This window comes from Macaca nemestrina, chromosome 7 (assembly GCF_043159975.1).
Source record: "Macaca nemestrina isolate mMacNem1 chromosome 7, mMacNem.hap1, whole genome shotgun sequence".
In the NCBI taxonomy this organism is placed as follows: domain Eukaryota; kingdom Metazoa; phylum Chordata; class Mammalia; order Primates; family Cercopithecidae; genus Macaca; species Macaca nemestrina.
The window spans coordinates 33,399,368-33,410,524 of NC_092131.1; the positions used below are offsets into that span (position 1 = coordinate 33,399,368).

Sequence of the window (11,157 nt, forward strand, 5' to 3'; positions counted from 1 at the left end):
GCATGACAAAATGAAGACAACCAGCATCTTCGTGCCGGCACACAATCTAGTTTTAAAGGCCAAATTGATTCAATAGACATTAAACACCTGCTATGCTCAATGTCTTTTGCTAGGACAAATAGACAGTTAAGGACGATCTTGAAATTGAGCAAGGGAGACAGATATGAAAACAGCTCTCTGTAATACACTATGCTGAAGGCTTCGTGTAAAGAGAAGTACAGTGCTGTGCTGGTAGGGATCGGAGACAGATGGGGCGGCAGAGGAAAGGGAGTGTCACAGAAGGCTAGGAGCTCACTGCTTCCTAAGTAGCATACGGTTCTCTTCCCAGATGCTCAGCCCTGCAGGGGCAGGGGAAATTGTCCTGACCTTGATGTGCTGGGGTTGGGATGAGCACAGTCATTTGGAAAAGATCAAGAACCCTGGAGGTTGTGGGGCTTGACCCTGTGGGACCAGAGCAATGACCTGGCCATCTCTGTCCTCTCTCATGGCATGGCTCTGGGGACAGATATCGACGAGTGTGAGGACTACGGAGACCCGGTGTGTGGCGCCTGGAAGTGTGAAAACAGCCCTGGCTCCTACCGCTGTGTTCTGGGCTGCCAGCCTGGCTTCCACATGGCCCCGAACGGAGACTGCATTGGTGAGTAGGGAGGGAGGAGAGAGAAGAGAGAGGGCTGAGAAAACCTATTTTTCATATATTGAGCGAGACATGATTTTCTCCTGAGGACACGATTTTTTGCAGCTGATTGTAGTTTGTATATTTTCCATCCAGCAGAGCTTACGAAAAATGCCACAGGACTGTGAATGTTAGGGTTTTCTTATCCCTAACAGGGTTGAGAGGCTGCTTTTCACAGGTCTTGGTGCCAATAAGCCGAATAAGTATTTTCAGCAGAGAACGAGAGAGTGTGCGTGTGTGTGAGAGAGTGCACACGCACACGCACACGCACACACCCTCTACCGTGGTTCCAACTGTCCCGCAGACATAGACGAGTGCACCAATGACACCATGTGTGGCAGCCATGGCTTCTGTGACAACACTGACGGCTCCTTCCGCTGCCTCTGTGACCAGGGCTTCGAGATCTCTCCCTCAGGCTGGGACTGTGTGGGTGAGGAGCCTGTGGGCTACCCACGGTCTGGGCCAGGGAAGGGAAGGCCCTGGGGTCCTCCTCCTGAACTGGTCCTGGTCACGTGGCTCCATCATGGGTCCTCAGAGCATGGGCAAGGGAGGCTTCAAAGAAGAGAGAGACTTCAACTCCCCGCCCAGGGGCATGTGGGCCGGGCGGGTAAGGGGAAGCACAGCCGCACTCTGCCAGCAGGACAGCAGGTGTCCTCAAGCCTCAGGGCCTCAGGAGGCAGGAGGTTTGGAGAATGTGCACTGAGGGGTAATCCTTCCTCTTTGCGCACTTCTCTGACCGTTTGCTGCCGCTCCTCTCCTTCTCTCTTCCTTCCCATGCCCTCTGTCCATCAGTTCCTCCTCCCCGCAAATCTATACTCACTCTTGCTTCTTCCCCAAGGCCTAGCCTGCTTCTTTTGGGGACAGTGGGCCGGAGTCGGGGGCAAGGGGCACGGGCTGCCTCTTTTCTGCCCATGAGCCTGTTCTCACACCTGGCAGACGTGAACGAGTGTGAGCTTATGCTGGCGGTGTGTGGGGCCGCACTCTGTGAGAATGTGGAGGGCTCCTTCCTGTGCCTCTGCGCCAGTGACCTGGAGGAGTACGATGCCCAGGAGGGGCACTGCCGCCCGCGGGGGGCTGGAGGTGAGGCCTGGGAGATGCATTATCCATGGCGACTCAGAGGTTTACAGAGAACGTGTCCCTCTGCATCCCTCTTCTAGCCTCTAGCCACTGAGGGGGACACTGGGCCAGGGCCTGGGGCAGCATAGGGAGGTACAGGTGGGGGCTGGTGCATGGAGGGGTGAGGAGGCTGAGGGCCACAGGCAGTGAAACCAGGACGATCCTAGAGGAGGCTCAGGAAACCCTGATGCTGACTTAGGATGACCCCAGGGACCACAGATTAAGCCTTGGAGGGACCCTGAATCCATCTAATCCCTGGGAACCTTCTGGATGAGAGAAGACTTGAAGCTGAGCTAAACTGGGCTCTCCCCTTCCCACTTCCCACCCCACCCGAGAGCTACTGGGTTCAGCCTCTCACGCCAGGCTGGACTAGGACTCAGCTGGCTTTCACTGCCTTGGGGGGAAAGTGAGGGAGACAAGGAAGGGTGGAAGGGGCTGGGGTACCTGTGAAGCAGAATGGACCACAGGGCTGCCCATATGGCATGCCAGCGACTGGGGGCAGCCCATCACAGGAGACAGGCGGGGTGGTGTACTGCAAAGAGCAGGGACTTCGGTGAGGAGGAACTGGGGTCAGATCCCTGCCGCACTGCTTAATAGTTTAATCACACAGTGGAGGTGAGACCCCAAGCCTCTCTAAGCCTCAATATCTTGAGATGATAATTAGGCCACTTCTTAGGGTTGTCGAGAGCATCGGTGAGGTAATACAGGTAACAGCATTTTTTCCACTGTAAAGTGCTACACAAATGTTAAATTTAAGAAATAAAGTGAAGGACTATTGACCCCTCAGAGGGTCATGAACAGACAGTAATAAGCATCTGTCACGCACAGGTCAGAGTATCCCTGAGGCCCCAACGGGGGACCATGCCCCGGCCCCCACCCGCATGGACTGCTACTCTGGGCAGAATGGCCATGCGCCCTGCTCCAGCGTCCTGGGCCAGAACACCACGCAGGCCGAATGCTGCTGCACCCAGGGTGCTAGCTGGGGAGAAGCCTGTGACCTCTGCCCGTCTGAGGACTCAGGTAAGGCCCAAGAGTTCCAGATCCTCGAAGGGTCAGCTCTGCAAGGTGACACGGAAAGAAGGGCAGAGAGGAAGGGGGCAAGGCCCTCCCCGCTCTGAGCTGAAGCACCTCTCTACATAGCTGAATTCAGTGAGATCTGCCCGAGTGGAAAAGGCTACATTCCTGTGGAAGGAGCCTGGACGTTTGGACAGACCATGTACACAGGTAACCTGCTCCATCCTCTGCCCCAAACTCCATTCACCTCAATGGGCCCTAGCCTGCTCCTCCACAGGGTTCCTGGGGAAGTTCTGCATCCAACCCTGGCCTCCCAGGTTGCCTCCACCTTTTCTGTCCCAGGGCTGACTCCCTGCAGAATGTTAGCTGGAAGTTCTGACCCAAGCTGCTCTTGGAGTGTCCACATGAGCCTCACCTCAGTTTCCCTACTCTCCCAAGTTTGTTTCTCCAGAAACAAACTATGATATCTTGACTAACTGTCACCCCCAGCCACATGTGGGCACAGGGACAGAGTGGAGAGCACTGCTCTGGAGGCCAGAGGCTGCGCTCATCTCCCTGGCCGCACTGATGAGGCCGGACACTCTGGGGAACCCACACTCACAGTAGGATGGTCCAGGTACTGCGCCCCTCAGCATCCTAGTCCTGAAGTAGTCCTGAGAAGGAAATGATGGAGACAGAGATCGCCTTCCTTGGGTGCTGGCTACGCGCTATGCACTTTTTTGAGCACCTCACACATATTAACACCTTTTCATCCTTATTACAACTCTAAGAGGTTAAGGAGCATGTAGGAACCAGAGGCAAGGCAAACTTAAGCAACTTGCCCAAAGCCACCCAGCTAGTAAGTGGCAGAGCTGGGATTCAAACCCAGCCTGGCTTTGGATTCCCTGCTCTAGGTACCCCTCATACTGCCTCTCACCTTCTTCTCACCTCAGCTCTGCCCTTCCACAGATGCGGATGAGTGTGTGATATTCGGGCCTGGCCTCTGCCCGAACGGCCGGTGCCTCAACACTGTGCCTGGCTATGTCTGCCTGTGCAATCCCGGCTTCCACTACGATGCTTCCCACAGGAAGTGTGAGGGTGAGGACACACATGATCCCTGCCCCACCCCAGGCCCACAGCTGAATAATGGCCCACCCAGCCCCTGCCAGCCAGTCCCATTATTGCTGAGAGTCTCCCTTCCTAGGGAGGCTGCCCACTGCAGCAGGCTGGTCCCAGGTGAAGGAGCTCTGGGCTGTCAGAGATTGTCCCCAGGGAGGGGCCTTCCAGGCTGGGCTGGGTTGAGGGGAGGGAGGCAGGGCACTAACTCTTCATTATCAGTGATAGGAAAACCCCCTTCCCTGAGGGTGGCCGGTGGACAGGCCACTTTGGCATCGCCCCACCCTTTCCTGCCTCCCCAGATCATGATGAGTGCCAGGACCTGGCCTGTGAGAATGGCGAGTGCGTCAACACGGAGGGCTCCTTCCACTGCTTCTGCAGCCCCCCGCTCACCCTGGACCTCAGCCAGCAGCGCTGCATGAACAGCACCAGCAGCACGGGTGAGTGGGCCTGAGCGTGGGGCAGCAGGAGAAGGGGACCTGGGCTGGGGGGCTCATGTGCCTCCGTGCCCTGTGCCACCAGAGGACCTCCCTGATCACGACATCCACATGGACGTCTGCTGGAAAAAAGTCACCAATGACGTATGCAGTGAACCCCTGCGTGGGCACCGCACCACCTACACGGAATGCTGCTGCCAGGACGGCGAGGCCTGGAGCCAGCAGTGTGCTCTGTGTCCCCCCAGGAGCTCTGGTGAGGGGGAGCAAAGGGGAGACCTTGCAGGGCTGGGCCAGGCTCCAGGGAGGGGGATGCCCTCACCTTGGAAGGGGGATCTAGAAAGAAGTAGCAGAGCAATCAGGCCCTGTCTTCCATCCCTGCTGTTTGGGGACAAAGTAGGGCAGTGGAGAGGTGGGGAGAGGATTGCTGCCAGGATCTCCCAGAGGGTACCAGTCCTTGCATGCTCCCAGAGACAAAGCCAACCAGGCTTTAGCTGGCAGGAGCTGGAACCCGGCTCCCTCTCTTCCTCCTCCCTGACAGAGGTCTATGCTCAGCTGTGCAACGTGGCTCGCATTGAGGCAGAGCGGGAGGCCGGGGTCCACTTCCGGCCAGGCTATGAGTATGGCCCCGGGCCTGATGACCTGCACTACAGCATCTATGGCCCAGACGGGGCCCCCTTCTACAACTACCTGGGCCCTGAAGACACCGTGCCTGAGCCTGCCTTCCCCAACACAGCCGGCCACCCAGGGGACCGCACACCCATCCTTGAGTCTCCTTTGCAGCCCTCAGAACTCCAGCCCCACTACGTGGCCAGCCATCCAGGTCTGTGTTGCTGCAAAAATGGGGAAGAGGTGGGCGCCAAAGCTGTTTCACTTCCATCTCCTCCACGTGCTAGTCATATTGCCAGCAGGGTGAGGACTGGGAAGGGGAAAGACATACCAAGCCAGAGGTCCCCGTTCACAGCTCGCTCAAGACAAGTACATACGCCCAGGTCCGACCCTAACAACTCTCATAAACTATCACAGGGACACAAAAAGGTACAGGACGCTGCCCCTATCCCAACCAACCTACAAGCTTCCCGTGGGGACTGACAGCGAGAGAAAGCTGTTCGCTGCAGTCTTTTTCTCCCTCCACGCCACCTACAGGCTGCAGAAGAACCTGCTCTAAGGACACCCAGCATTCACACTCCTGACCTGAAATGTGGATTAAGGTTTTCTAAGGACTTTAAAGGCCTACTGTGATGACTCGGTTTGTGAATGGTGCGATCCAAACACTCAGGCCTTGGAGTCTAATGAGGAAGTCAGGCCTAGCACTGTGCAATGCACACAGTATCCACCACAGGCAAAGCTATCACATCAAACTAAGACCACACCGCTGGGCAGGGTGGGGCATTTTCCATGGGGTGAAGGGGTGCTTAGAGAGTGAAGAGGGTTAGGGAGATCTGGTCGACTTTTTGCTTTGTGTTGAGCGAGACCCCTCTGCTACCAATGGTTCCCCACTCCCCAAAACAGTGTGAAGATTTAAACAAAACACCTCACCCCATCCCCACGTCCAAACCCAAAAACTATGTAACAACATACTCCCCCACCCACCGAATCCCAGCAGGAGCCAGGCATTGTGGAAGCAGCAAGTCTCAGCCTCCCTGGAGCCCTCATTTAAAGCCCAGAGCACCTCTCCCCATCTAAAATGACACACACTTTTTTTTTTCCCAAGAGTACTGCCTTTTGTTCTAGCATCTTTCCATGAGATTTTATTATCCTTTCTGCCCCCACCCTCAAAGTTCCACAGGGGCATCCTTTGTCCAGGAGGGCGAGGGTCCCAGCATTAGGGAGAGTCTGGACACAGGCCTCAGCCTCCTTCTCTCTCTGATTCCCTCCTCCCAGAGGCCCCAGCCGGCTTCGAAGGGCTTCAGGCAGAGGAGTGCGGCATCCTGAACGGCTGTGAGAATGGCCGCTGTGTGCGCGTGCGGGAGGGCTACACCTGCGACTGTTTTGAGGGCTTCCAGCTGGATGCGGCCCACATGGCCTGCGTAGGTGAGTAGAATTCTGATGGAGGAGTCAGGCTGGCCCACTGCCCACAGAGACGCCTGAACTCAGGAAGGCTGCAAGAGCCACTGCTGCCTCCTAGTGGGGCTTTCTGCATCAGGCTGGGAGGGAAGAAAGCGCCAAAGGAAGGTCTAATTGTGTGCTTTAGAAAGCCGCTTCCGTGCAGGTTCCCAGACAAAAGACAAAGACAAGAGAGCACGGTCTTGGGCATGGTATGAGCTTGCTGCCCCCTGCTTTGTCCTTGAGTTGCTTGGTTTTGGGAAGTGACTTCAGCCTCTGGCTGTCACACTTAGGGTTTCACTCCAGGACAGGGGCCAGGGCTTAGTAACCAGAGGGGTGGAGGCAGCCAGCAGAGGCACTTGGGCTCCCTACAGCTCTCTCCTTTGTTTCCTCTTAGATGTGAATGAGTGTGATGACTTGAACGGGCCTGCTGTGCTCTGTGTCCACGGTTACTGCGAGAACACAGAGGGCTCCTACCGCTGCCACTGCTCCCCGGGATATGTGGCCGAGGCAGGCCCCCCCCACTGCACTGCCAAGGAGTAGCAGTCAGTGGTCAGTGTGGCAACTACTTGGAAATGGCCTCCAGTCACAGGCAGGGGCCTTGAGGATGATTTCCTAGCTGGGAAGACACTGCGACATCAGGCCAGAGGTTCCCAATCAGCCTTGCCTGCTTTCATCTCTCCCAGCTTAGCCTCTGGCTGTAAGCTTCGGTCACTGCCTCCATGCCCTTGCTTGGCTCAAGCACCACCAATCACTTTAATGCTTCAGCCACCGCATGAGGCCTTGTCCACCACCTTTCCTGGCCTTGCTATTGGATGTTTAACAAAGGGTGGCCGTCATCCACCCTCCCAAGCTGTGCAAGCATGCAAGGCCCTGTGGCCTCACACTGCAGACACCCCTTTCCAGCCACAATCCACCATCATCCTGATGATCCCACAACTGGGACAGAGGCTACATCTGCCCTAGGGAGGTCCTTCAAAATCTGTGGAGCAAGAAAGGATTTGGGGAAGCTTGGGGACTGACTCCAGCGCCTCCCAAGAACCATCACCACCACTCAGCCAATCTGTTCTGGGCCCTGATTTTGCCACACCTCCAACCTGTAGCCCATTCTCTGACCCCAAGGAGTGGCAGAAGATCCCTTCACTCAGAGAAGCAAGACTGATATTAGCTTGTTGAGTGTAAGAGACACAAATGAAGAACAAAGACCTGGCGAAAGCAGCAAGAGGACATTATGAAAAATATGTGGAGTTGATAAGAAAGGGGAGCCAAGGCTTTATATGTCTAAAGAAAATATTCAGTAGCTGTAAACATTCAAAATCCGCCCAGTGATAGCCCTTGTGCACCAGCAGCAAGGGCTGCCACGGGATAGAGTACCCATCTACAAAGACCTCTGTTACATAAACACTGCTTCTTACAGGAAACAAACCTCTTCTGGGCTCTCCTTTTGTGAAAACCAGTTTGATGTGCTCAAAGTAAAAAGTCTATTTTCTAGTGTGGTCTTGTTCAGAAGAAGCCAGATTTCCAATATTGTTTTTCCCCTCTACTCAGAAGCCCCTGCCCCTTCCCTTCAGAAAATGATGGCAGGCAATCCTCTGAGTTTACAAGCAGAGACTCACACCAACCCAAACTAGCTGGGAGTTCAGAACCATGGTGGAATAAAGAAATGTACATCTGGTCTCTTCTGGTTCTTGTTTTTATTTCATATCAAATCAAATTTCTTTACCATGTTGGCTAAGTCTAAATATTAGAGATGAGGCTGTGCCTACTCCCTGGCCAGCTCTGCTGATAGCCTATGATAGATTCCAATGGGAAATTACTCTTTACTATTAAAAGACAAGGAAAGCTCTGACTTTGCACTTCTCTGATGAATGGCAATGTAAATGAACAAGGCTCCACGTGACTGGAGCATGGAAGTGAATGCTGCTTTCTTAATTTAATCTGCCCTAGCCTACCTGCTCCTCTGATTATTAGCCATCACATAACTTATTGAATGCTTGCCATGTGCCAGGCACTGTGCTGAGTGCCATACATACATTTCATTTAATTATCCAATAATCCTACTTACTATTGTTTATTCTCAATTTACAGGTGAGGAAACTGAGACACAGAAAGCTTAAATAATTTGCTCTATGTCCCTATACTAATTGAGATGTTTTCAGCAGACAAAACTAAATCACTCTTACGCATGTAAAAATATTCTTTCACTCATAATAAAAGAAATGCAACTTAAAATCATACTGAGATCCTTTTTAAAACTGTCAGATTGGCAAATATCAAAAAGCTTGTTAAGACTCCTAGCTGGCAAGCATGTGGGAAATAGGCACTCTCATAATAGCTGCCAGAAGTACATATTGAAGAGGACAATATGGCAATGCCCTTCAAAATTATAAAAGCACTAATTCTTTGATCCAATAATTTCCACTTCTAGGAACTTAACCTTCAGATATATTTTCACCAGATAATGACATGTTAAGAAGTTATTACTGCATCATTTGTAATAGCAAAAGATTAGAAACAATTGCTATGGAACCCTTAAAAAAGGTGGCTGTAAATTCCTTAAGAAAGATATCCAAAACAAATTAAGGGAAAAAGGGGGTTGCATAACAGCGTGTAACATAACACTGTCTGTCTAAAGAATGGGGAAAGAGAAGCGGTTGTCTGTTCACATCATCCTTGCCACTTCGCCTTATACCTCACCATTCAGAGAACTTCTTACCATCCCCCAAATATATCCTGCTGGCACTACACCTTCATAACTGCTGTTCCCACTGCCCCCACAACACTCCAATCTTCGCCTTCCTGCCCAACCTTGAGATATTGCATGCATATGTACATATTTCCTTTGTTTAAAACACAAATAGCATACTATGCATGCTGTTCTGCACTTTGCTTTTTTTTTTTTTTGCTTTATACTTGCAAGTAGAGCTGCCTCATTTCATTTTATAGCTGTATACTATTCCATTGAATGGATAAACCATTAATTTATTTAATCAGTCCCTTACTGACAGACATTTCCATTGTTTTCTGTCTTTTGCTATAAATAATGCTGTAATGAATATTCTTGTGCATATTTCACATTAATTTATGGGATTATATCTGCAGGATAAATTCTTAGAAACAATGGTGGTTTGTGGGAAGGGTGACAGGGTGGATAGGTACAGGATTGGGAGACTTTTCACTGTATCTCCTTTTGTATTCTTTTGAATTTTGTACCATATGTATCACCTATTCAAAAAAAATAAAATATTTTTAAATACAGTTGCTGGCCACAGATTGCTTAAATGCTCCCTCTCTTTATATATTTATCTGACTATAATTTACAACTAAAGCCAGGTGCTAATTATGTCAAAATTCCATAACACAAATTTCTGTTAGGCAGCCCTGTGGCATTTTTATGAAGAATGGCAGATATGGATTTTAAAAGAGCAATCATAAACATCAGTGCTAGATATGAAGAAAAATAGAAGAGATTCCTTCCTTTCAGACAAACATGCAGTGAACAGTGTTAGGCCCTGCCCAAAGCCGGCTGCACAACATTAGCTTCTGTACCATCATAATCAGCGCTGCCCACTTCCCTATACCAGGTTGATCCTGCCAAATGCCACCCCTGCACTCTAATGCTTTATAACAAATGACAAAAGAACAGAGCTCGATTCTCAGAAGTTATAGAAAGAAGAGTCTTCCTGAACACCTACTTTAGTAGTCCTTCCTAATCTTTTACTTCCCAACTTCTTTTCTCCTACTCCTTATAATCAGTCAACATTCTCATACCAAGAAACTATGGGTGGGCCAGGCAGGGTGGCTTGCACCTGCAATACTGGCACTTTGGGAGGCTGAGGCAGGAGGATTGCTTGAGCCCAGGAGTTCGAGACTCCTGTGCAACATGGTGAAACCCCATCTCTACAAAAAATACAAAAAGTAGCTGGGCTTGGTGGTATGGCCTGTAGTCCTAGCTACTTGCAGGGGCTGAGGTGGGAGGATTGTTTGAGCCTGGGAGGTAAAGGCTGCACCTCTGCACTCCAGCCTAGGAGACAGATTGAGACCCTGCCTCAAAAAAAAAAAAAAGAAAAAAGAAAAAAGAAACTAAGGCCGGGCGCGGTGGCTCAAGCCTGTAATCCCAGCACTCTGGGAGGCCGAGACGGGCGGATCACGAGTTCAGGAGATCGAGACCATCCTGGCTAACACGGTGAAACCCCGTCTCTACTAAAATACAAAAAAAATTAGCTGGGCGAGGTGGCGGGCGCCTGTACTCCCAGCTACTCGGGAGGCTGAGGCAGGAGAATGGCGTGAACCCGGGAGGCGGGGCTTGCAGTGAGCTGAGATCCGGCCACTGCACTCCAGCCTGGGCAACAGAGCTAGACTCCGTCTCAAAAAAAAAAAAAAAAAAAAAGAAACTAAGAGTGGATGGGACACATAATTTACATACCACTGGTCACTGTCATCACATAACTGAAATATGGTACCACAATAAGATCTGGGCATTGACCAAGAGACCTTCTCTTTGAAAAACAACATTAAGTTCATTCACGATATAAAGCAGAGTTAGAGCTCCCTTGACTTTGGTTCTTACCTGATGCCCCAGCACTGGCTTGCATAAAAGTTAATGCCAATTCTGCAACAAATAGGCCTTGACAACTCCCCTCCAAAGAATGGGAAGGCATAAGATCTTCCAACTGAACCTGGAAGAGTACAAAGTTTTCCTAAATGAATGTGCAGTGAGCAAAATTTGTGAAAATGACCACTGGCTTTTACGGGCCACCAAGAAGACACATCTGGTCA

At 51.3% G+C, this 11,157-nt stretch overlaps 1 protein-coding gene across 4 annotated transcripts in view; it reads left to right on the forward strand.

Annotated features, from left to right (window-relative positions):
* Nucleotides 1-8,053, forward strand: part of LOC105495791 (latent transforming growth factor beta binding protein 2) — a 158,971-nt gene extending 150,918 nt beyond the window's left edge. For all 4 annotated transcript variants that reach the window (XM_071099844.1, XM_011765571.2, XM_011765572.2 and 1 more), the window contains 11 exons: nucleotides 506-637; nucleotides 978-1,103; nucleotides 1,610-1,753; nucleotides 2,618-2,809; nucleotides 2,930-3,013; nucleotides 3,752-3,880; nucleotides 4,201-4,338; nucleotides 4,421-4,588; nucleotides 4,874-5,155; nucleotides 6,217-6,366; nucleotides 6,776-8,053. In XM_071099844.1, the coding sequence (XP_070955945.1) occupies nucleotides 506-637; nucleotides 978-1,103; nucleotides 1,610-1,753; nucleotides 2,618-2,809; nucleotides 2,930-3,013; nucleotides 3,752-3,880; nucleotides 4,201-4,338; nucleotides 4,421-4,588; nucleotides 4,874-5,155; nucleotides 6,217-6,366; nucleotides 6,776-6,921 (1,691 nt within the window). In that variant the 3' untranslated portion in view covers nucleotides 6,922-8,053. The remainder of the gene's footprint in view (nucleotides 1-505; nucleotides 638-977; nucleotides 1,104-1,609; nucleotides 1,754-2,617; nucleotides 2,810-2,929; nucleotides 3,014-3,751; nucleotides 3,881-4,200; nucleotides 4,339-4,420; nucleotides 4,589-4,873; nucleotides 5,156-6,216; nucleotides 6,367-6,775) is intronic.
* The last annotated feature ends 3,104 nt before the right edge of the window (nucleotides 8,054-11,157 follow it).